The sequence below is a fragment of the Falco punctatus genome, assembly GCF_963210335.1.
Source record: "Falco punctatus genome assembly, chromosome: 4".
In the NCBI taxonomy this organism is placed as follows: Eukaryota; Metazoa; Chordata; class Aves; order Falconiformes; family Falconidae; genus Falco; species Falco punctatus.
This window is the reverse complement of record NC_137583.1, coordinates 5558738-5585393: the sequence shown is the minus strand read 5'-3', so window position 1 is coordinate 5585393 and position 26656 is coordinate 5558738. Positions and strand designations below refer to the sequence as shown.

The following is a 26656-nucleotide window of genomic DNA, read 5'->3' as shown; positions in this document are numbered from 1 at the left end:
GTCAGGACATCTTTACATGCTGGATAAAAAGCCATGCATTTCAGAAGACACCAGTAGTGACCATCAGCTCAGCAAAACTTAAAGTTCCATGGACAAATTTAAATTAGAGATTTAAATTGCTATTGCTGCGAAAGGGAAAAAGAATACAAAACTCACACTGCAAGCTGTTCTGAGTCAGGATCTTGTCTGTCTAAATGTGCCTGTGTAAACAGATAATGCATCTAATAAATGTGTAGACCCATGCTTGTGTCCTGTTACCTGACAGAGCAGAATTCACTGAAATGACCACCTGAATCAGAAGTTGAAACAGAAAAGGAGTCGATAGACTTCCTGAGAAATAATTTGATCACTAGACCTTGTTTGGAAACTAGAATTATACTACTTTTTATTTGTGTTCTTTGGGATTTATCTTTGACAAATACAATTTGGTTTTTGTTCTTGGGAAAGCTTGTTACGGTGTGAACTTCAAGATCAATGTATAATAACCCTCAGAATTACATTAGGAGGGCAGTTTCTTATCTCTGGAATGAATTTAGTATCTATTTGGGAGCACATACCACTGCAGAAGTGCTGACTCTTTATTCACAAGGTAACCTTAGAAACAAGTCTTAATGCAATCTCCCTTTTTGAAAAAGGAGAGTATGCAGGGAAACCTAATCTCCTTGGTTGTTTCATCTCAGTGGAGAGGCAAAGAGAGGCTTCCAGAAAACAATGCAAAATATGCAGTTTAGGCTCCTTCTCTGAATTGCTCTAGGAAATTCCTGTCTTCAACGGGTGTCTGCCAGAGGGAGACTAATATGCTAAGTAGGTGCTTAGGTAATTTGCTGCTGCTCAGATAACAAAGGTGTACTCTTAAGATAGGCTCAAAGTAAGTGGTGTTTGTTTTGGGGTTTTTAAGGCATCTCAGGATGATGCAGGTCAGAAAGGACCTCGGGAAGTCCTGTAGTCAAACCTCCTGCTAAAAGCATGGTCAACGTGAGGTCAGAACAGGTTGCTCAGGGCTTTGCCTAGACTAGTCTCAAATCTCCGAGGTTGGAGACAGCACAACCTGTCTGGGCAGCCTGCTCCGTGGTTTGACAGTCCCGGTGGTAAAAATGTTTTGCCTTGCATACAGTCGGAACCCATCTTGTTTCAGGCTATGTCTGTTGTCTCTCTTCCACAGTGCACCACTGTGAAGAGCCTGGCTCCATGTGCTTGATAACCTTTTTGTAAGTATTGGAAGGCTGCTCCTGAGTATCATTGAAGCCTTGTCTTTGCCAGGCTGAATAAGCCCCGTTCCCTCAGCCTCTTCCCACAGAGCAAGCTCTCCAACTCCTCAACCATCCTGATAGCGGTCTGCAGAACCAGATCAACTTTTCTGACAACTGGCTTGAGCCCAAAACTGAATGCGGTGCTCTAGAGGTGATCTAATGGAGTGCTGAGGAGCGAGATCCCTCAATCTGCTGGCTGTGCTCCTGCTGCACAGCCCAGGTGCAGCTGGCTGCCTGTGCTGCCAGGGCACCCGCTGGCTTACATTCAGTTTGCTGTCTTCCAAGAGCCCAGGTCCGTTCTGGCATAACTCCAGCCTGCAGTGTAGCCAGGGGTTATTCCTGCCCAGGTGCAAGGCTTTGTTTTTTTAGTTGTTGAATTTCTTAAGGTTCCTGTTGGCTCATTACTTTATAGCTTGTCTGGGTCTTTCTGGGTGGCAGCCTAGCCCTCGTTCGTAGTAGCGCGCAGGGTTGTCACGCAGGTTGTCTCATATGAAGTCTGTCTGTGTAGCATCTTTGACTTGTGTTTCTGCTCTTTTCTTTCTGACATCCTTTTTGTTCCTCTGTTTAGATTTGGTTTTCTCGGGGTCCTATGTGTATAAATTGTTAGCAAATGATCTCCATGTTGTATGTATTTTTGTTACCATCAAGACATGCAGAAGAAGAAGGAGGTCAGGTTCCCAACCAGGATGGAGGGAGGAGGAGAGAAATTTCTAATTGAATAACCTGATCTTCAGGGAAAAGCTGAGCGTTGCTGGTTCGAAAGCATATTAGGTCATCCAGGGAACTTTGTGCCTCTTCAGAAAGCTTGCCATTAGATCAGATGCACTACAAGCTCATAATATTAAATTTTTTTAACATTCAAAGGCTGATGCAAGATCCAACCAGCTTGGATGCTATCTCTAATAGAAATTACTAGACAAAAATAACAAAACCCAGGCAGTTTGTTCTAGTATTCTTCATATCTTCAGCCTTTCGTCTCGCCAGTGAAAAAAAAAAGTTCCTTATGTGTCACCTCACAGTAACTGAGTGTTAGAGTTCTCTTTTTTTTTTTTTTTTTAATGAAGATAAAACTAAACTGATTATCTGTTTCCAGCAGGCACAACAGTAAATGCTGTGTTGATGTTTTAAAGGCTTCACTTCCTGAAGACAGTGGGCAGCTGGAGTTGTCCCAGAACTGGGGAGCTTTTCCCAAGTGTAGTTAGGTATCTTCTACAGTATCCTAGTAATCCCCTGGAGTTACGCATATGTGAGTCTGTTCCCTTTCAATAAAGTATTTTTGCAAGTTTGTTTTGTCAAAGCCAAGACATTTTTATCTTGTAGCTTCTGGGCTAGTAATGTTGCTCTGTGACTCTCATTTGGACAAATACCTGTGTAGAATTAATTTCCTTTCCTGACTTAATCTTTTCAGAGTGCATTAATAGGTCGCTTGTGATTTTTGTCAGTGGTCTGTCATGAAACTGAAGTAGTCCTTTTACAACTAGCAAAAAGCCAGGTTTTAAGATGTTATACTTTCTAACCTGATCACCTCTAAGTGTGTGATCCACCCCCATGTTTGCCTTTCCTAAATTGTTTTTCCATGTTGCTTGTCTGAAACTCCTCTGTAGAGGATATGGAAAAAATAGCTTCTAGGAAGAAATCTCTTATAATGAGAAGCTGGTAAAAAATTATGCTGATTTTGCTGAAATGCTTTATGTGCAACTAAAAGTACACTTGAATGATGAACATGTTTTCTGTAACTTTTGCTGTTAAGTCTTAGTTTTTCCTATACTAATACTTAGTAAGACTTAGCCTGTTTTTTAATGCACACAGTATTAGGAACATTATTTATGGTTCAGTACAAAATCTACAATTCTAGATTTCCACAAGGTTCTAAAATGAATAGAAATCTTTAATATCAGGAAAGTACATCTTATTTCTCCACTTTTAATTTCTGGCTTCTGTCTAGGTCTTGACATTTTTAGTTTCGAGGGTATGCTCACATCTGGACTGGATGTGTATTGAAACAGAACAAAAGAAAATAAAATCCAAGTATCTGAACATGTCTCTAAATCTATAATACATAACATTCAGAAGGTCTCACTTCAGGAATTAAGAATATGTTCCAGTGAGGTCTTTAGGCTGTTTGTCTAAAAGCAGCTAAACTGGGGACAATACACATAGTAAACCCTTGATATGTCTTGCTTGAGCGTCATACTTCTAGGGTCTGTGCTGAATATTAGAGCTAGAGTGATGTGACATCTTCTCTTGATGCTAACTGTTTATGGATTATTAAATATTACTATCTTGGAGATCACATAAAACTAATGATGGATTGCTTACTCCTTTCATACACTGAATTTTCAAGCAGAGATTGCAGAAACACTTAGGTAGTAACGCAGGCTTTCTCCAAGGGACTCTGCAGAGAGCACGTCTAACATGACACAGCCATGTCATGATTCAGCTGCTTTAGAGATGTGTAATTGTTACACGTACGAATAAAATGGTAGGTGTTCATAAAATGACTTAAATTACCAGCGAGAAGAAAATCTATTGCTTCTGCTTGCAGATACTGGGTGCAAAATTTTGTCATCAGTATTTGTGACTGTAAACTTATATGTGAATGTGATCCATATTTAGTACTGTTGTATATATTCGGAATGCACGCTAGTGAGAATTTAGAATTTACTATCTGAAATAGAAATAATTACCGTGCCACTGACTACACTAAACAGAACTGTTCTTAATTTAGGCTTATAAAATCTGGAGCTTATCTCTGGTAGAGACTGACCAGAATGAAGATCCTGACATTTGCAAAAAGCAGATATTAGAGAGGGAAATTAATAAAAATGGGAATCTGGGCAAAAATTCCATGGTCTAAATATGAAGGTGGCAGTCTAAGAAACTGCATAATGAGAGGATCAAATAAGGGCAGGAAAGAAAATAATTACATATGGTAGACGCCATATAAAATAAAAATGGCTCCTGGTACAGATTTTAAAGTTGCAAAGATAAAACTAATGAAGTATTAATCAGAATTTTGCATAAACATTTTCTGACAAGACTGAATTGCAGTATTTTCTAGAAAGCTATTATACCTGTGTGTAGAATGCAAGCATAATGATTTTTCACATTTTCTCCTATCTTAGAAATAATAAATAAATTATAATAAATAATAAATAAAGTTAATAATAAAGCACTCTCCAGCCCTGAATGCCTGAATTTTGCAAGTAGGCAGATGAAAATATATTACAAGCAAAAAAAACCTTGCTGCCCCTATAGGCACAGATGTAGTGCTCCAGAATTGTACAAAGGTTCTAAACAGAATTTTTATAAATTCCTCAGGCATCCTCTAAAATGTAGGACACATAGTTGGAGACCTCCTTCCTGCCCCTCCGAGCATGCGCGTTGTGCCGCGCAGAGGGAAGGTAACGAGCTGAAGCTGATTAGTGCTGCAGACCCAGCCAGCAGCACCGCACGCTGCTCTTCATTTCCCAGCACTCCGGGATAGTCGCCTGACCTGAGGTTTCTGTAACGCAGACAGGATCACACAGGGCATGTAAGAGCAGTAATTCCCGTAATCATATACTGAATAATCCTCACTTTATTTTCAAGAGGAGCCTATTGAGAATGTTGAGGTGGAAGTCCAGCGTTCCCAGAACTGTCCAGTTCCCCTCCTTTCCATGTGAACACAAGAAGGGATCAGGCCAAAGAGCTGACCCTAGAACTTTCTGGTACAGTGCATCCATCTGCAGCTGCTAGTCGCTGAGCTGCGGGAGCTTCATCTGTGGGGGCTTTGGACATCGTCCCACAACGTTCTTCCAGCTCTTTCTTCTTGCTACAAAGAGAGGTCTTTTTCTACAAAGTCCAAAGTGATTCTTATCTTTTCAAATCCATGGCCTGAGTCAGTGACCAGTGAATCAATGGGAATTTGTTTTCCTAACAGCTTGAGTAGACGGTAGGGTGGACTCTGATTTGTAGACAAATCTATGGTTCGTATCAGCTCAGGTCATAAACGAGGGCAATTTTTAGCATGCATTTAAGTGCGTGTTTCTTATCTGTTTAAAATAGTTGGTCAATATGGGAGGTCAGATACATCCATCGCTGGATGATGAAATGGCAGGTTTTTTCATGTCAGAATATTGAAACTATTTTATCAATGGAATTATCTTAAGAATTTCCTCTGCGTCTGCAAGAAGAGTAACCAGCCCTGTAACCATCTTGATATTGAAATGCTTGAAAGAGAAAGTAACTATGTCACATCATAGCAACAAGACCGATCCATATATCGTTCTTTGTTGATGTATGATATAAAAGAGAAAAAAAATTCTTGCCTGAGATGTTATATATAATGTGAAGCTATTACTACAGATAAAGAAATATACAAAATTTGAAAACATAAATTATTAAACTATGTAATCTTCAAGTAAAATTATTTAGACCAATTTCTGTAGAATCTTGAAAATAAGTTTCCTCGAAATACTCCTTTTCTGCATTTGTTTTTCAGATCCTCCCTTTTCTGTGTGCATAGAGATCTTCCTGTTCCCAGTGGATCTCTCTCATCAATTCTGATACCACTTTATATTCAGAATAGAATGTAAACTGCATCAAAATAACATTTTCTGGCATATGTGTGTGTATATATGTATATATATAGAAAATTGATGTATCCACATCAGATAAAGTGTTTTGCACTAGAGAAAATATCCAACTGCAAAGCAGTAAAGTAATTGGCATTGTTGATCTTGTTTATTGTTGGAGCTGATATTTAACCAGCAAATATTTGCATAGAGGTGCGGTTTCACATAGATACATATAAATACACTGTAGATGAAAAACATATGAGTCATTGTTTAAGGTGAAGTCCTAAAAACAAGGTGGAAGGCTCAAAAATTTTTAGCTACTAAATCTGGCAACATGGAATTTGTTGAATATGTTTTCAATAAATAAAAAGGTCAGTTCTCTGCTTTGTAAGTGAAGTATCTTGGGCTACCCTGTTATTTCATACTGGCATGTGTTTGTTTGCATAGGTACGTGCTCACCAGTTAGTTTTACCACCTTGTGACGTAGTGATCAAAGCTGTAGCTGACTACGTCCGTAATATTCAGGACACCACTGATTTGGATGCCATAGCAAAAGATGTTTTTCAACATTCACAGGTAAAGTATAAAGCAAAAAATCGGTTGGTCTGTTTTGTTTTTTTTAACCAGTTGTGCTATACATTTGGGCTGAAGAATTGCATTCGCTAAAAGTGGTGTTTTGCATCAGTTGGTAATAGAAATCTGTTGGTATATGCAGTGTCTCAGATACCTTAATTTCACTTTCCACACTTTCTGAAGGAAAAAATACTGCATTTACCCTCAGTGCCTTAAAATGAAATTCTTGTTAACTAAAGGGGTTTTGTGGTCTGGCTTTGTGCACTGACATTGAGAATCAGAGAATCAGGAAGTCAGTATTTTCAAGCTTTATCCCTACTTGGATTGACATATTTCTTGAGCTGGAGTAGTGCTGTAGTCTTCAAGGGTCCATAAGCGTTAATACCGTGTGTGATACGGTATACATTAACTGCTCTACAGTACAATGCTGACCTATAGATGACATGCCTGGATTTGCTCCTGACTGATCTTTTTTTTATTTTAGTCTAGAACAGATGACAAAGTTACTCGATTTAAGAGAGCAGTTGCTTATTACTCGGCAACTAATAAACCTATGCCATTTCATCCACCACATTACCTAGGTAAGTAATCAAAGAAATAAGGCTTTTCATTTTAGCTAAAATCTGGGATAACCCTAAATCAGAAATAGTATTATTAGCAGTATCTTACAAAAATATTTCTATTCTCTGGCAATTTTCATTGGTCCTTGAATATGAGGTTTCAAAAGGTTTTCACAGGACACATGCAGAAGTGGTGCTCTTTCCCCAAAAAGAGGAGAGCGACCTGGACTGATTTTCCTCATAGCTATTGCTGCATTGATTCTGCCATTAGGACACTTGAGAGTATGGTGGTGTAAACAATTGAAATCTGGTGACTGATTCCAATCATGAGGGCAGTTTCTATTTCTGTTCCATAAAACTGGTTTCCTGTTTCTCAATGAACTTATCTGACATGTTTTAGAAATCCCTTTATAGTCTTTGATGTTTTTATGTCATATCATACCTGCTTAAATTGCAGCCATGAATTGTTTTGGCATTACAGGTTATTCTCAGGGCTTACAAATTAACTGTATGATCACAGGATTTACTACATGTACCTCATTCTTAACACTAACACATAATTTGAGCTGAAATTTTCTACAAATTTCCGGTTACCATACTGGTATACTAATACAGATTTTTCCTTGGTTTTGGTGGGGTGTCTTTAGTCACAGTCAAAGACCTGCATTAAAGGGCATTAAGGCTAATCTAGGTCAAATATTCAAATGATAGAAAATGCCAGCATTACATGTCTGCGTGACATTGCTTTTGCCAACTCCTCCTTTATGACATCTTAGGCTTTTTTTTTTTTTCTTTTAAGCTTCCTTTAATTCCCAGGTAGAATAGAAATGTGCAGTAGTGAGAGACAGAAAGAACTGAGAGGAGGTGAGACAAATCAAATAGACTTCACAAGCTACAAAGTATTTTTATTAAAAGACAAAAATTAATGAAACTGATTTAAAGGCATACTAGAAAACAGTAATGCTAACAGAACAAGAATAAATAAACTATAAAAGCAAAAAGATAAAAAGGATAGCAATTGTGTCAGTGCGTGTTTTCATGAGTGGTTTCTTTTCTTTTTTTCTCCACCCCACCCCCCACCCCCCCACCCCCCGCTTTGCTTTTTTTCCCCTCCCTGTTTGCAATACAGCAGCCAGACCAAATCAGTTTGGTATGCCTGGGATAGTGCCACCATATGTTCCTTCTCAGATGCTTAACATTCCACAGACCTCACTACAAGCAAAACCTGTGGTAAGTATAGACCTCTGCCCTTCTCCTTGGGAGAAACCTGCTGTGCTCATCAAATTAAAATCTAGGTGGCCAAGGTGTATCTTAACTTTTTTTAGCATGGGGATTCACTGATTGAATTTTAAGTCTGGAACTATAGTGATGCTGTAGACCCCAGCAGAACAATTCTTGTGGATATTCAAGATGGCTGAGTTTTAACGTGTATGTTTGGAAAATGCCACTTGATAAATAGTTTGTTTTAAAAAAAAAAAAGCCTTTTTGTTACCTTCACTTAAGAATGATCACTTTATTTTAGGCCCAGCAGATGTCCAATCAGGGTGGGGCCCAAGGTCAGGGTCCATACCCATATAGTCTCTCTGAGCCAGCCATCACCTTGGAAACAGGTGGAAAAAGTCTTTCTGAGCAGAACAACTACAGTAACATTCCTCACGAAGGAAAACATACACCATTGTATGAACGATCTTCTCCAATAAATCCAGCTCAGAGTGGGAGCCCTAATCATGTGGATTCAACCTACTTTCCTGCCTCTTCTACATCTTCGTCCTCCGACAATGATGAAGGCAATGGAGGTGCAGTGAAGTAAGTTTTTCATGAGGGTGTTTTCTTACTCAGCTTATGTTAAAATAAATTCACTTTCAGAGTCATTCACCAGTATCCTGAAAGCAAGAAATCTGCAAATTAGTGATATGATAGACCTTAAAAAATAGTTTTAGGTCACTATGACTGCAGACACATCCATGGTTCACTCTAGTTGCCTTGCTCCTTAACAAGCAGAAATCCAAAACCAAATAATGTTGGGTGTTTTTCCACTTCTGCCCTTATGTTTTATTTAAAGAAGGAGAGAGTAAGGTTTTGGTAAATGTCATAAAGCCTTCAGGTTCTTTAGGTGGTATGAAAGAAATATTCCTACTTCATAGTATAATTCATAAAAATTTTGGTAGCTAAAAACTACAAAACTTCACTGAATTTGTAATGTTTATGCTGCTTAAATTTTGGGATAATGTGGCTTTGCACAGAAACCTAGTATGAACGTCAGAAGTTCACCACTTAGGACAGTGACTTAAGAGCCCTCATTGACAGGCCACGCGTGGGACAAAGCAGCAGTGGAATTGTTTCTGCTCTGTTCTACTAATGTGCCTTGTTTACTGTGGAAGTATTTCTGACTTCCTCTAGATCATATGTCTGGCCTTGGCAGTAACGTTGTGCAGACTTTCATTTAATTACTGCTTCCTGACCCACAAAAAGGAAATTTGAACAGAGGCAGTTTGTGTTTACCTTTGTCTTGTTAGGTGTGGTGGCTTACAGTGTGAGAATCAAAGCCTGGGGCTTTAGCAGTGTGATTTAGCCTGAGGTTGCCTCTAAAAGTATGGGGTTGTGTATAATAGTGTAAGTATGTTAATACTGGATATTAAATTCTGAGTGTGTCTACAAGTATGCATGATGGCTTGGACTTCGCTTTTTTGGTGCAGGCTATCCACTTTAAATATTATCATGTGTTTTGCTTAGTAAATCAAGTAAGTTTGTATGGTTTCCATGCAGTGTAGAACTGGAAATGTACCTGCTTTAGAAAAAATAGTATATTTTTCAGCATTTTTATAGTGTTGCCTTATGCATTTTATGCCATAAATCTTGAATAAATTCAGAAACTGAAATCTAGACAGTGTAATTTATATCGCAGTTTGGAGAAGCAGTTTTCTAATTATGGGGAAGTTACTTGGCATAGTGATAGATATTTAATCAAAATTTTTTTCTGCATGAACATTATTTAATCATTGTAATATGCAGCTTTTAAATACAATCCACATGTTGACATAGTGTAAATGAATGAATGTTGGTATTAAAGTCTCTTCAAGACTCTTACAAATTGACATTTCTAATACAAAGCATCCCTTAAAATCAGAGGCTCCAGCCCACAGTTCTGATAAGTCACCCAAGTATTTATCCCATTGTATCTTAAAGAGCACTTTAATACTGTGTTTTTCTTTGTTGTCCCTCAGCCATGTCAGTGGGAACAAAATAGGCTGGGAGAAAACAGGCACCCAGTCGGAAAGTCAAGCACGTGGAGAGCTGGGAGACCAAACAAAGGTAATTCTTTACGTTCCAAACATCACAATTTATTATTTTATATTAAAGCTTTACAGCAAAGTCCTGAGTAGAATTTTCAATATTGATCTGTAGGATTTAGTGTAAACTTTTACACATTTTTTGAATTACAAAACAACAGCTTTAAAGCACAGTAAGAAGTTTTCCAAGGAATATTGTAGTGTATACATACAAATGAAAAATAAACGGGTTGTGTTAGTAAATACCAAATATAAAATAGAAGGAAATCAATAAACTTTTTTACTCACTAGCTAACCATCTCATCCTTAGCTATTGCTGTCTGTGTTTATAGTAGTGCATTATTTTAGTTTTTATTAAGGAGTACAGTAGTCTCAAGTGTCCCTGGGTTCAAAGTCCATGTCTCATAACCTGCAGTGTAGTGAGAACAGCTCTAGCGCACAGCCACAGACCATTATAGGTGTATTAAAGCTCAGCTGAGGGGTAGAAGTCCTTTATGACTGCCTGGTATGAATTTCACGTAATATATAAAGTAGCTCCATGGAACCAGTTAGAATGTATTGCTACTTAACTGAGTAAGCCCTTGATAGAGACTTAACATTATCCTATTAAATTTCTTCAAGATTTGAAACTATTGTCAAATTAAGAGTATGATGGTCTGTATGTATTCCAAGGTTGAACCGTGTTTGGAAAGAACATTCAAAGCATTTGCACTTAGTATCTCCAGAACTTTGTGATGGAACTCTACGCCACTAATTTTGTGTCAGAAAAACCCAATTACCAGTTAGTTACACTGCAGACAAACAGAACATTTTTCCTGTACCTTTGGCATGGAAATTCCAGTAAGCCTGAGCTTTGTGCTGAAAATATCAAGCTGATGATTTCATCCATCAGTGGTTATTATTTTTGCAGACTACACCCCGTACGATAATTGTATCTGCCTGCAGATTAGTCACCATATGCAAATGATAATCTGACCTATTACATTCCATTCTTCTGTGTATTATGGGCCATGTAGGAAGCCCAGTGCATCCCAGCTGCAGCCCTGCGTGTGTGCTGCACAGCCCCATGTCCTGCGGGGGGGGGCGGGTAGCCAGGGTGGCAGCAGTGCCTCCCTTGAAGCTGGGCGATGGACGGGTGGGACATGCTGCACCGCCTGTCTTCATACATGCAGAAGTAGCTGTATGAGTAGTGATTAAACTTCCCAATAGATGTATACATGCAGTCCCACTTAAATGAATCCAAATTAATTTATAAATGCTTGTGAGTTTTCCTTGCCTGTTTTGTTTTTTTTTTAGTATCAAACCACTTCTTAGTCTTCAGTAGCAGGAGAGGAGAGCTGCATCTGTTGCGCCTGACAGGGAGGATGATGAGTACATTTTGTAGATGAACTCATTTCCTAGAGAGGTATATATTAACAATTTAAAAAAAGAAATATTTCCTCAAGATTCAGCTGAATACGCTGTGAATTTCTGAGGTAATTTAAAATGCTGAAAATCTAGCATAATCAGACCAGTAGCAGCAGTCTTGACACTACTTCCACTTGACTTAAAATTCTTTGCTCATAATTGTCTCACTGCATGATTATACATGACAAAGGTATGCTCATCTCATTTGGGTGGATGTATATTACTAAAGAAAACCCCAAACTTTTAACTGCAGTAATTCCTCAGCTTAGGTGTTTGAATATCCCTGGAGCAGATCCAGGAAGAACTTTGGCACTGCAAATGGGGAAAGAGTTGCTAGCATCTGTGGGGTTTTTTGTCTTCCTTCCATGTCCCCAGTACTTGGCAGTTCTGTAAACTTCTCTTTCTGGTCCAGTATCACTGACTTCTAGTTGTTGGAGTAGTAGAAGACAGGGACAGAAATATTTGAACTGATAAATATTTTATAATATAATACAGATTTAATAGAGCTGTGATAACTTGTGTGTTTATAAAACCATTCTGTATTAGTTTATTGTGTTCAAGTGTTCTGGTTTACAAGTTTTAACCATTTCTTCTTATGTTTTTATCTTTGTACATAAAATGAGGTCTAGATTACCAATGCTAAAATCTCATCTTTCAGTAATGTTCTATTTGATTGTGTGCTTAAAATGTAATCTAAAATTAATGTTGCCCCTTTGATACTTTGCTCAAGCATGTTTTTACTAATATGCACCTTTCTAGAGAACGTTTTTGGAAGCTGCATGGGTTGGTTTGGTTTTATATGCAAGTTTGTATTTTTTCTGAGAGCCTGAAGTAAACAAGCTGAGCTTGTTTGGGAATATTTTTATGTTGCTTGTTCTGTGAAATTTCATGGCTTTGGCCATTTCTGTTTCAGCTTTGCTTTTGAAGTCTCATGAAGCATGTGAAATTTTCTACACAAATTCTGGAAATACTCATGCATGTTATATCAAGTAAACAAATTTCTGTCTCAAAAGTATTTAATGCTACTATAATAGTTTATAGGTATAAAACCAGTATGAACCCTTAAGGTAAAAACAGCTTTCAGTTTTGAAGACAAGGATTTTTAGGAATTAAGTCTACTTTTTTTGGTAGTATCTACGAGAGATACAGCATAAATGCTTAAAAAAGGCTTATTCACTGGGAGGTTTACAGTATGTTTTTATGCATCATACTTTTTCTATAAATTTGTGAACTACCTTTCTAGAAGTGGAATAAAATGCCACTTGATCTTCCAGTCAGAAAATGTTGCCATTTTCTCTTACAATCCTCTTAGACAGAAAAATTCAGTTTACAAAAAAATCAGACAAAAGCACCTAAACGTTTATAAGGCTTTTGAGTTCAGACACTATATTTTAAATGTCTTTAAATTGAACTATGTAGGTTTTTTTGCTTCATTTAGAAATGCAAACTGAGGAGGCGTGTGTTAATGGAAGTCTTGATAAATTTCAGACTTTGTGGCTGTCAATTAACCCATTTAGTTGGTAGTATCTTGGAAATAGTTAAGAGGTCATTCACATTTCATTAAGAGGTCATCAGTGTCCCTTTTGTATTGTGCAATTAACAATTAAAGAAAATAATAATTTCTGTTGCTCTTAATAAATTAAAGCTTTACTATATTTATTTTTTCAGTAATTTGCTTCTGCTAGCAACCGTTGTCTAAAAGTTTATGTTTTCTGAAAATCTTTTAGCCAGCTTCTGTTAATGTTTTCTATATACCCATACAACATGACGTGAAGATTTACTATTTTCACTGTGGGTGAAGAAGGAAATTTGCTGTTTCTCTTGGCTGGGATCCTGGGATGTTTCCGTACACATTCAAAAGTACTTTATTTTCTGTGTTCTGTTATAGGCAGAAGGTTCCTCTAGTGCTTCTTCAGGAAGTCAGGCAGCTGATGTCAAAGGGAATCAAACCAGTAATCCACAAATCCCATGCCTCTTGTCAATGCCCACTAGAAACCACATGGATATTACTACCCCTCCATTACCTCCTGTAGCACCTGAAGTATTAAGAGTGGCAGAACACAGGCACAAGAAGGGGTTAATGTATCCCTACATCTTTCATGTCCTAACCAAGGTATGACATTTTAAAATTACATACTGTGAAATAACGATTCTATAAAGATAATTGCACTTGTGTTTCTGTCTAAAGAGTATCATAAATGTACATCCTTTTTAATGCTTTAAGTTTTGGTCCATTTTAGTGCTTCTAACAATTTTTCCCCTGTTTTGTAACCACTGATCTCGTTAGTTACATTGTTCCAATAAATACGAAATGACTGTAATTAGAAGTGTTTACTTACAAAAATAATCATTTTTCCTGAATATATGTGGATATTTTTGTATCTCTACACATGTGTGTATATGTCTTTGTATGTGTGTGTGTTTATATGTGTCCAAGTGTTTTTATATAGAGCCCATTTCCATCCAAAAACTCCTGCGTATGTGCTTTGGTGTCTGTGCCAAGTCTTTTCTATTTTCAGTGTTCAAAAATACTTAGATTGTTTTCCCTCACAATCTGATCCCTCCCATCCCTGCTAGCTAGCCCTGATAGGAACATAGTAGCTATAAGAAATCCCTTTTGTGCAGTCTGAAAACACAATTATAGATGAACTCGACGATGTTCTGAATTTTTGTTCATTTTAGTTTGGAAGAACATTTCTGATGGCTTTTTTTTTGGTTTTTTTCTTGGTTTGGCTATTTTATGTGCTAGCCTTCAGATCCCCAGGTAAGCTGCAAGCATTTTCACGCAGCCTAGGACTCAGTGTGTCCAGTGGGGAAAAAAAAAAGCAATGGGAGAGCTTCTTACAGAAACAGGCAGTGATAACCTGCTTCATGGTGTCTGGAAGCTGCTGAAGTCTGCTTTGTGTTGAACAGGGAAGGACACAGAGCAGTGATATTCCTGCACAACTCTGTATTTGACTTAATGTATTCTCAAAAGACCTGTTTGTTGTTACTTCTACACACAAAGAGATGAGTCCCAGCATAAGACAACTTTAATCTTCTTCCCCTTTTTAGTGTTCAAAACTCCTAGTACTGGTTCTCATCAAGCCCATTCAATGTACATACTTGTTCAGCATCTAGCAAAATGGCACTGTTGGCATTCCTATTAACTTATATTCATCTTAAAAAATCTGCTTCAGGGCAACAAGGACTGCAGGCAGGAATCTGAAATCTGTAAATAGAAAAGTTTCTGCATCAAGGTTGAGGTTTGGATTTCCGATTTCCCATGTGTGTGTTTTGCACCATAGCTTGTATTGCTGTCACGTTCTTGGCTTCTTCATCAAAGAAAAGTAGGGAAGAATCAAAAGGTGTGTGAAGACCATTGATGCCAGTTCTGTTTCGCACCTTGCCTAGGCAAATATTCTTAGTACATTTAAATACTACTTGATGTTTAATCATAGAATCATTTAGGTTCGAAAAGACCCTTAAGATCATTGAGTCCAACCATAAACCTAACCTAACACTGCCAAGCCCACCACTGAACCATGTCCTTAAGTGCCACTAATACACATCTTTTAAATACCTCCAGGGATGGAGGTGGCTGGGTGGGCAGCCTGTTCCAGTGCTTGACCACCCTGTCAGTGAAGAGATTTTTCCTGATCTCCAATCTAAACCTCCCCTGGCACAACTCGAGGCCGTTTCCTCTCATCCTGTTGCTTCTCAGTTGGGGAACAGGCTGACCCCACCTTGCTACAGCCCCTGTCGGGCAGCTGTGCGGAATGAGAAGGTCCCCCTGAGCCCCCTTGTCTCCAGGCTGAACACCCCCAGTGCTCTCAGCTGCTTCTCATCAGACTTGTGCTCCAGCCCCTTCCCCAGCCCTGTTGCTCTTCTTTGGGTGCACTCGAGCACCTCAATGTCTTTGTTGTCATGAGGGGCCCAGGACTGAACCCAGGGTTGGAGGGGCGGCCTCACCGGTGCCGAGGGCAGGGGGACGGTCACCGCCCTGGCCCTGCTGGCCACACAGTTTCTGACACAAGCCAGGAAGCCCTTGGCCTCCTTGGCCACCTGGGCACACCGCTGGCCCATGCCCAGCCGGCCGTCAGCCAGCGCCCCCCGGCCCTCCCCCGCTGGGCAGTTCCCTGCCCCCAGCAGCGCTGCTGGGGCTGGTGTGACCCCCGGGCAGGGCCCGGCACTCAGCCCCCTCGAGCCCCACGCGGTGGCCTCGGCCCATCGGCCCGGCCTGGCCAGGCCCCCCTGCAGAGCCCCCTGCCCTCTGGCAGATCAACACTCCCCCCCAACTTGGTGCATCATATCTCACAACAGGAGGAAGTGAATTAAATGCTTGCATTTGAGAAATCATCTCCGAACACAGGAAAAAATGTCAGTCTATAGAGATGGCTGCATAAAAAAATAAATCAGTACTACTTAAGACTGTTTTTCTTTTCCCACTATCTGAAATGCTTTTGGACAAGTATGCCCAGGCGACCTGAAGTATGTCATGGGTATACTTTACTGAGACATACCTTTTTGTATAATTACGGGATTCTTTAGAAATTGGCATGTAGAGGTGTTCCAGGTTATGTTGCTGTTAATGTATAGAGACCTTTTAGACGTACCTCATACCTAAAGAAGCACTGTCTGAATTAAACCTGAGGATATCCTAATGTAATCACTCCAAGATGTCATTTACAGTATTTGTTACTAGGACAGTTTACTTGTTGTTTTAAGTGAAAGTAGCAAAACAGCATGCTTGCTTGTCAGTGTTGAAAATAATCTCTGATATTTGGGAGCAATGCAGTGAAGTCAGTTGTTTTCCAAGAAAATCTTAACATGGTTTGATGCACAGACATAGAAAACATAAGATGTTGCTGCTGTTTTGAGAGAGAACGTTGGAAGGTTCCTTTATGCTTTTTTTCTGAAAAAGTATGAAATGCTAAAGCTTTATTTATATACATTCAACACCAACCTTACTTATGTAATTCCCTGTTACAATTTTTTTATCAGGTCTTCTCACAATGTTGTTTTTTACAGTGAGTTCCCAATACTGTTTCAGATCCTTGCACCAAATACTGGTGTTCTTAGACAGCCTGAATATTTTTTGAAATAACGGTCTAAAATCTAGATCAGATTCAAATGTGCTTGGACTGTCTAAAAGCACATTACTGTATTTTCATGTGTACTGTTTCAGTCTCAAAGTGTCCATATTTGAAAATCAATGTTTAGGTAATCCTTACCTGTAGATTGTCCACACAAAAAAAAAAAAAGGTGTGTGATGGAGAACAGAAAGAGGAAAGTTACAGGGAGAATCAGAGCCTGGAGATTAAATGGAGGGAAGCTAGTAGATGTAGGCTAGTTCTCTTCTGGTGTTACCTTCACATACCAAAGACCCACATTACTGCTGAATCAGTTTTCTTGACTAGGTGAGATTTATGTTAGAGCTGTGTTGAGTTACCATGCATATCTAACTACTTTCTGTTCACTATAACATGTCATATTTTTCTGCTTTCTTTCATGCAAAAGGGTGAAATCAAAATTGCCGTTTCTATAGAAGATGAAGCCAACAAAGACCTGCCTCCTGCTGCTCTCCTTTATAGGCCAGTTCGTCAGTATGTTTACGGAGTCCTGTTTAGTTTGGCAGAAAGCAGAAAGAAAACTGAAAGACTTGCTTTTAGAAAGAACAGACTTCCACCAGAATGTATGTACTGTAGAAACAAACCGGTTTTTATTTCTCTTCCTTCTGCTATGTTTTCATATCCATTTGTACCATGATTTGAATCAGAATATTTCCTAGGTTTTCATCAGTGTAGCTAATGCTGGAGGAATTTATGGCTTATTTGATCGCATCGATAATAGATAAAGATGATGTTAATTTGCAATTTTACTTCCTGTAGTAGCTTAAGAACTTAAAATGTTACCATTTCTAAGCAAGCTCTGGGCTTTGTTTTTTAAAATGTATGCTCAAGCTGCTGTCAGGCTTGCAGCAAGTAATGTTAGTTTGTGATGTAATTTTCAAAGAATATGGTGGAACTGGATTATAAGAAACTTCTGTGCATATACATACAAATTTGCATACTACTTTCAAAAATGAGAGGTTAACTTACCCTGCCTTCCCGAATGTGTTATTAAATTTACTTCAGTGAAATTTGCAAGTCTCTAGCATCTTTCAGGTATTGGCATATGAAAACTTGTTTTAAAACCCACAGAAGTCAGGAGTAACGTAAGTAAAGGTAGGCATGGGTGAAGACAGACTAAACTTTGGCAATCAGGCTTGTCAAGAGATCCTTTTGCTGAATCAGAGGAATGAGTGTTAATCTTCATATTAATCTGGAAGTTGTGTTTTTAAGCCTTCTGCTTCCAGGAATTACTGTCATTCCAGAAAATTCAACCTCCTCATTCTGCAGTGTTTTTCTTATAATGAAATGCATACAGGGAAATGATTGAACTTTACAGTAGCATCTTACAAAGGTTAAAGGAATGTTAAAGCATTAAGTGAACGGCAGCAGCAGCAGAAGTATTTATATATAGGAGTGTGTTGTCGCTAGGCTAAATTTAAGAATCAGATATTTAGAATGTATGAAAGCATCATTCACAGTCTTCATGTGTAAAAGGATAAAAATAAGAATCAGTTGTAAACTTTGTTCATTCCCTTTTCTCTTTCCATTTTCAATTGTGAAATGTTTTCGTATATTCATGGTGAAGATGATAATCTTCCAGCAATGTTGAAAGAAACAAAAAAACAAAGTTATTTTGTGGGAATTAATATTTACCCTGCTTGAATAATATCTCAGCACACATTGTCTCAAACTTCCTAATTCTTTAAACTCACACAACGTAATAGTATTTCAGGTTATAAGGTCATTTCAGGATTAAAATAGTGACATTTGCAGCATTCATTTATCCTCCTTAGACTTCTGTCCTTAAAAGTGCACTGCAATGTTTGTTGCGGTGAATGAAGTAGCTGAGTGCTGAAGGTCTGCTTCAGTTTTCAGAATGTTCTTATTTTGTAAACCTAGAATGTTCTCTGTAGGCTACTGGGGAAGTCTATATAGTCTCTATTTTCTCTTCATTTATACTGCTTTTCAGAGGTTTATTCTCAGTGGAGCCTAAGAACACTACTGCTGACTTGGTTTAGTTACAGGAGCTCCAGCAAATCTTGCTGCAGGACACATTCAGCTACTGACCTACTTCCATCTTAGGACTGATCGTGCTCTTAAATAAAAAAATAGAACGTGTGCCCAAAAGTTAGTTGGTTCACTGTAAAGCTAACAATGCTAGTAAAGATGGACTTGAGCGAAGATGCCAGCATGTGGTTTGAAAGGGCTGTGTTGCAGGAACACGTTTATTTTGGTCACCTCTCTTACAAAGTAGCAAGAATTGGGCAGGCTGTGCAAGATGCAGGGAGAGAATAGTGTCCTAAGTGGCAAGAGCAGATTTCTCAGATTGATTAGTCACACTTGTTAGGCCTTGCTAACTTTTCTGAGGATCCAGGCTATCACAGTAAGTGATGCTGATTCTCTTTCAGTGTCTTAATTTTTCTGCTGCTCTCGAAAATGAATGAGTTATGAAACACAGTAATGAAGACAATTAAGAGAAATATAAGAATTAGGAGGATTAAGAAATTAATTGCTAAAGAAATTTATATTGTCCTTAAGATGTATGTGAAGAGATAATGAATATATTAATATCTAAAATCCTGTCATATTTGTTGCACAAACCATAATACTGGCAACATAATAGTTGTGCATTCATAATTTGCAAGTATATTTTGCATGCAAGGGTTATAGGAGGGTATGAAAAATACGTAATAAACTGACACATCAGTATTATTACTAAATATATAGACAGCAGGATAATGGATCTTTCATAAAATGGATGACTTCCCATCTTTTAAATCATTATTTTTATGTAGTTGAAAAACAGCAGATCTGTTGGAAGGGGTAGATAGTGAGGTTCTTCAGTGATAATCGTCTGCTAAGTAATGCCTTTGCTGTGCATGTCCTCATGTCTGCTCCCAGAGGATATGAAAAATTGAATCACAGAGTTCTTGATTGTGCGTTTGTTGCCAAGGGCACAGCATTGGCTCTGCTGCCCTTCCTTCTGGATGAGAAGAAAACCAAGTGTCTGACTTGCTTTTCTTTTCAAGCTCTGAAACAGGTTATTTCCCATGTCCTGATAAACATGTGTATATGAAACCATCTGCCCTTTCCACTCTGTGGAAAAACTCACACTTGTACCAAGCTGTAATAACTCTGGTTGGATCCAAAGGTTTCTTTTAAGCCTAGCCACCTTGTGATGTACTGTTCTCCAGACAAGAATGTATTCAGCTGATGCTGTTTCTGCCAGAAGGAAAGCTGTAGCTTTTGGGCAGTAGCCCTTTTGCAAAATCAGGCATGCTTAGCTCAAGCTGTGTTGTCAGTAAAGATTATAAGGTTAAAAATGAGGCTTGATTAATCTGCATTAGCTAGCTTATCTTCTAGTGGTATTGGGTACCTCACGTTCAGTTCATGGGAAAAAATGCAAAGAGAATAGCACAACCACCTGAGCTGTAGTTAGCCATAAGGGCTCTAACAGACAGCTTGAGCATGCCGGATGCTGTTGCCTCCTGCAGCAGCAGACTTCAGCTGTAACAGCATTCACGTGTTTATCAAGCAGGTTACCCTAGTCCAGATTGACACTGACCCTTTTGCTTGGATTGACCTGAAAGTGTCATGAGGGTGATGGTCAAAGCAGATGTCAATATATTGTGCAGTTGCATAGGCTACTTTGAGTATTCAAATCTGCTGATCAGCAGCAAGAGGAAGCTTAGTATGAAAACCAGTATAATTAACACTGTGGTGGTGTGGCTGAACACACTCTGATCCTGATTGTTTGTTGTAGCTGATGTAGTCTTCAGGGTAGATGTTACTTATCTCCAAGTGGAGGTCCTGGGAGGAAGACACAAACGTTCATTTGAGGACAGAGATGCTCAGCAGCTGAGGAAAACAGTGTTTTTGGCAGCAGTCCCAGTACAGTTGTCAAAGGTGTAAGAAATGCCCTGGAGAAATAAGTGAATATGGACAAGTCCTCAATTCATCTGTTATGTTAAATGCTAAATTTGGGTGAACAGTGCTACAGTTACTTGTCAGCTGATACAGCTATAATTCCTCATCCCCATGGTTCAGAGAGGACAGTTTGCCGGTCCACAAGAGTGACCTTCGTATTAAACCATTCTGCAGGAAGCGTGGTTACCTTTCCCATAATAACCATTACTTTGCAACATTTTGAAGCCAGGGTAAATCTCCACTGTGACCTCTACAAGTAGCACGTTGCTGAAGATGTTATGTTTGGAGAGCAAACTGAGGTACTCTGCCTGTGGCCTTACCCTTGTAGGTCATGGAAGTTGTCATCCCCAGATTAAAAGCTTTGAACCAAATTTGAATGTTGAAATGTAGGACTGAAAATAGGAAACACAAAATACTCGCTTCTTCTAAACTCGAGGACGGGAGGGACAGCCAAACAGAGAAAGTGAGTGTAGCTAGGAATATCACCTCCATTGTCAAAAGAAGGTTGAAGGGAAAAAAAAAAACCAGACTCCAGAACGCAACTGTTTTATGTGAATTGTCAATGGTTTTGGTTCTGTTTACTGCTAAGAGACTCAACTGCTCTTTGTAGTAGCTTCATTGTGTTTCCTGTTTGTTGAGAGATCCAGGAAGTTTGGCTCCAAAAGTATCTCTTCCTTCTGAGACCTAAAGCAATTAAACGAGTCTTTGAAAGCCTACATAAAATACATCCTTTTATTTGTTCATGATTACTGTCCCAGGCCTAAACAAGAAGTGAAAACAGGTGTAATAAACTATGCACAAATAACAGAGTAGCTCTGCTGGCTGTTAAAGCCCATCTTGCATAGCTTGGTGGCATATGAAAACTGGTAGCAACCAAAATAGAACATGATTTTGTAGTGAGGCTACCAACTAAATATATCAGAATATTTATTTCCATTGCTGCGTGTTACCTTTGTCAAACTTATCCTAAGCTCTGTGAAATTTAGCTGTAATGCTAGACTAGTTTTATTCCAGAAAAGCATGAGTGTGCTTTGGGATGTTGTGGAGGTTGTTTTTTTCAATCGTGATCATCACTTCCTCCATGGTTTGCCTGCCTCTAACTATAAAATTACTCGAGAGGCTGATGTCTGATTTCTGCAGGAGACTTTGTAGCTGCAAGGGCTGTCCTGGCACTAGTAGTACTGGCTTTTCAATCTGTAACAGAACAATTTCTAGCAGAAAGGGCAGGTCTGCGCCCCTGCAGTGAATCTCTCTGGGCTGTAACCTGAAGCTTCACTAACAAGCTCCTTGAATCTTTCCACGCTGCATAACTGGGCTCTGAGTTAAGAAGGGTGCAAACGAATTTTGAGCTGTGTCAAACTTGGGGTCATTCCAAGGCCAAAAGTATCATTTCTCACTCTTGACTTTTTTTTTACTTTCTTTTTTTTTTTCTTCTTAAACTTGTGTTCTGGTTTGGTTGCCTTCAAACATAAAAAGGGAGATGATTTAGAAGCAATATAGAGTTGGACGGTCTTTGTTTTGATGTGGATGAAAGGGAGCTTAGCAAACATAAAAATACTAATGTGTCTATATAAAGCAGTGCAGTAAATCGAGAGGCTTATGTAATGTTTAGTAAATTTTTTAGGCAAAAAAACCCCACTGAAACTCACCCATATTTGAGATCTCATTCCATTGCAGTAGTTGAAAAACTACAAACAAGTATAACGGAAGTTTTAAATCTGATTTGAATAAAATCACTAGGATCATATTGTTCTTAAAAGACTGCATATGGAATATATTTGTATTTATGTACTGGTTTTATTTGTCACTGTAGGGTTTTGATCAATGACACAGATATTTTGGGGGGAAAATGCATTTTCAAATTATGCTGTTTGTTATAGAAAAATATCTGTAGTTCTTTGTTGTACATTAATTTGAAAATATTAATATAACATTCCTAGCGTACACTTGGTTGCGTGCACTTAATTTCTAAGTGATCACAATTGAAAGGTGTTCCCAATACAGAGTTTGAATTACCAATTTGGCAGTGCAATCCAGACCACTGGTATCTATCGCAGTCTCAAAGTGATGCTTTTTGGATAAAAATCTCTTGCATACAAAGTTTTAAATACATGCTGCTTTTTAACTCAGAATATTTTCTTTTAACTGTTGCCATTTTATAGTTTCACCAGTGATAATTAAAGAATGGGCTGCTTACAAAGGAAAATCTCCTCAAACCCCTGAGCTGGTGGAAGCACTTGCATTCAGGGAATGGACCTGTCCTAATCTGAAGAAGCTGTGGTTGGGAAAAGCAGTAGAAGACAAGAACCGAAGAATGAGGGCATTTTTGGCCTGTATGAGATCAGATACACCAGCAATGCTCAATCCAACTAACGTGCCCACTCATCTTATGGTGCTTTGTTGTGTACTAAGGTCAGTGTTACCTTAAAGTAAAACAGAATGAAGGAAAGGTTTTACTGTGTAATCTTTCTGACATATTTAACTTTGTATTAAATCATGAGTATAGAAAGTGCTAATTCATATTTGCAACATCATTAGGACAAGGGGTTTGTTTTCTTCTTAAAACACTGCTGCTGGGAGTCTTAAAAGCATGGTGTATATTCAGCGTTTCTTTCTTCGGTCTCTAGAGGACTGAAGGGAGGAGGAAAATAAAAATATCTTGTGTTGATAAGAGGCCACTGTAGCATTTGAATTAGTTTACCCTTACTATACTTTGGGCTTCAACTTCCTGAAAAATAACATTTGGGGTCGTGGAGGCTGTGTTGATGAAGCTGTAAAGCAAAAGAGAGAGTTCTTCAGGGAACAGCTGCATAGCAGCATGTCGGGATGCCAAGTTTATGTGAATGATACTCTGCCTATGATGTGTTAGATTCCCTGTGTTAGAATTGTTCTTCTAGTTGATATGATGATAACCAACAGTTAAAGTATTAATTCTGTACTTCAGCTTTTCAAAGAGAAAGTCACAAGGTCCAAAATATTTACCTGTTTAATTTTTAGATTGAAAATTGACTGAGGTTTGGGAGATGCTTACCTTTTTGGAAAGGGGTGATTATTTCGATATCACTAGCTTATAAATCTGCAGAATCCAAGGTTAACATGTTGCATATGAAAAACTTCAAGCCATTTTTGAGAGTGATAAATGTATATTTGCCTTCACTTCTGTTGAACTTCGTCTTGCCTTGTGAGCAAAGTCTTTGTGTCCTTATACGACAGTAAGGATACAAAAACCCCAGTCCAAATGGTATCTTACAGCAGAGCTTCTCGTTTCCTTTGGACACATTCACTCCTGTGACATGGGATGAGCATAAAATTCACCAACTCGATAATTTCTGAGGAACAGGTTATCTGGAAAACATGTTCATAAAGTCCTTTTACCATTAATCTTTACGAAGATCAGTAAGCCATATTATTTTCTTCTTAGATGTATCAGAATTCACTTATGTTTTAAATTCTATTTTGGCAGCCTGTCCTCTCCTTCTTCACTGGAAGCAGGGTTTGCACAACTGATTCACAAATTCCATATGAATTTAAACAAATACAAACTTCCGATCTGTTTAGTGACTTGGCCTTTTTAATTATTCAGGTCTAGACAACAAAAAAAGATTTTTGTTGTTGTTGTTGCATTCTGGTGACTTTGATCACATAAAATACCATTTTATTTACATATTAAGGGAAGCTTCTGAATAATTATGGGCTTTCTCTGTAGGTATATGGTACAGTGGCCAGGGGTTCGTATACTTCGTCGCCAGGAACTTGATGCTTTTCTTGCCCAAGCATTGTCTCCAAAGCTCTATGAACCTGACCAGCTTCAGGAACTCAAGGTAATTCTTAATTGTAATTTTCATAATTTAAGAGATTTATTCCCAGCTGATCATTAACATTAACGGTGGTGGGTGATGTGTATGTGCCTGTCTCACTAAAAACTTTCAAATTATTATTATCATCATTCCAAAATATTAATCTTAGAATTTTAAAGTGTTGCAAAGATTGATAATCAGTTCTGTTTCACTGGTTGGATAGGTAACTAAAATCTTAAACATATTCTATACTGAAGAACCTTTTCTCACAATTTCTTAATTCATTGTCTCTTGGAAGTTTGAAACAAATGTGCCTCCATTGAAAAGAGAAAAAAACTTCTTCATTGTGTGGTTGTTTGTAAATACTAACCTGGATGTTTTTTAATGATTCAGCATTCAGAAGAATTTTGCAGATAAATGTAGAGACACTTGCATAATCTTGGATGGAAAAAAGCAGGAGGAAAAGAAGGGAAAACAGTTTATTAGTAGTCACAGAAGCGTAGAAATAATTATTTTGAGGATTTTTAAAAGTTAAGATCTCAAAAGTTTCTATTTTTTCCTAATATGATAGTATTAGATGGAGTAAATACTGCTACCTAATTGAAGAAGTTGTTTAGTGGGGTTTCCTCACTGTAGATACAGAATGCCTATCAATCTGTGCAACATCGTCTTACTCCAGGGGATTTATCAATTCAACCTTCATATGCTCACAGTGAAATTTCCTCTTCTAGCCTTTGAGCTAAAATACACAAATTTGGTTTTTGCCTTTACCCTTGTTTGCTTTTCAGAATTTGTTCAGAATTGAGTCTTGGGGTTTTTTTTAAGCAAACATTTTTCTGAATAGAAATAATTTTAGATAACTTTTTTCTACGTAATACATCTTAAGCCAAATGGTGTATTTGATAACTGGAAGCTATGGGTGGTATTGGGATGTATAGGGAATGCACAACTGGAAGTGAGCCGTCTTAGCTCCTCTCTGCATTGATTATCAACATAGCGAAGAAGGTGAGATGCTGATTGCCTCTTCATCATAGAGTCATTTAGGTTGGAAAAGACCTTTGAAATCAAGTCCAACTGTTAACCCGGGACTGCCAAGCCCACCACTGAACCATGTTGCTAAGCCTCACATCTATGTGTTTTTTAAATACTCCCAGGGATGGTGACTCAATCACCTCCCTGGGCAGCCTGTTCCAGTGCTTGACCACCCTGTCAGTGAAGAGATTTTTCCTGATCTCCAATCTAAACCTCCCCTGGCACAACTCGAGGCCGTTTCCTCTCATCCTGTTGCTTCTCAGTTGGGGAACAGGCTGACCCCACCTTGCTACAGCCCCTGTCGGGCAGCTGTGCGGAATGAGAAGGTCCCCCTGAGCCCCCTTGTCTCCAGGCTGAACACCCCCAGTGCTCTCAGCTGCTTCTCATCAGACTTGTGCTCCAGCCCCTTCCCCAGCCCTGTTGCTCTTCTTTGGGTGCACTCGAGCACCTCAATGTCTTTGTTGTCATGAGGGGCCCAGGACTGAACCCAGGGTTGGAGGGGCGGCCTCACCGGTGCCGAGGGCAGGGGGACGGTCACCGCCCTGGCCCTGCTGGCCACACAGTTTCTGACACAAGCCAGGAAGCCCTTGGCCTCCTTGGCCACCTGGGCACTCTGGTGTCACACAGCCAGCTGTCAAACATGCAACCTCATGTTTTAGGTGTCAATCTAAAAGTCATTTTAGATGGTCTTTCAGGTACTGTAGGGCTGAAGTCACACTCGAAGTCTATTCCTAGCAGTGCCTGGATGTGCACTGTCCTTAGCTAAACCAGCAAGGAGGAGGAGGAACATGTTTCCCAAGTCTGTTCATATTCACAGGTACACACTACAGAGGCACACAGACAAAAGCAGCAATCCTAGCACTGCTCTTCTCACAAGAAACAGTAGTTAAGCTCACGCAGATTTCAGGTGATAGGCTTTTCTAAGGAATATTTTGCTACTGATCCCAAGTCTGCAGAGCATTCTCAGAGCCAGCAAATGACACTTTCTCTTCCATGGGTGATAAGCAGAATCTGGGTTGCATTCTGGCGTGTAGCACCCTGGCAAGGACTTCTCACTCTCAATCTATAAACCAAATCAACCTGCTTGTGGAAACCCAGCACTTAGCCACAGGAGTACTGATAAATGTAAAGGGAAGAAAACAACTGAATCCACTTCAGAATCTCTTTG

The 26656-nt window shown here is 38.9% G+C and overlaps 1 protein-coding gene across 4 annotated transcripts in view; it reads left to right on the top strand.

Moving 5' to 3' along the window:
- Window positions 1-26656, top strand: part of FAM120A (family with sequence similarity 120 member A) — a 55915-nt gene that overhangs the window by 14373 nt on the left and 14886 nt on the right. For 3 of the 4 annotated variants that reach the window (XM_080386232.1, XM_080386234.1, XM_080386235.1), the window contains exons 4-12: window positions 6257-6385; window positions 6867-6963; window positions 8072-8172; window positions 8465-8748; window positions 10167-10254; window positions 13528-13752; window positions 17139-17313; window positions 22822-23071; window positions 24366-24480. In XM_080386232.1, the coding sequence (XP_080242358.1) occupies window positions 6257-6385; window positions 6867-6963; window positions 8072-8172; window positions 8465-8748; window positions 10167-10254; window positions 13528-13752; window positions 17139-17313; window positions 22822-23071; window positions 24366-24480 (1464 nt within the window). The remainder of the gene's footprint in view (window positions 1-6256; window positions 6386-6866; window positions 6964-8071; window positions 8173-8464; window positions 8749-10166; window positions 10255-13527; window positions 13753-17138; window positions 17314-22821; window positions 23072-24365; window positions 24481-26656) is intronic. The other variant, XM_080386233.1, reaches the window with a different exon arrangement.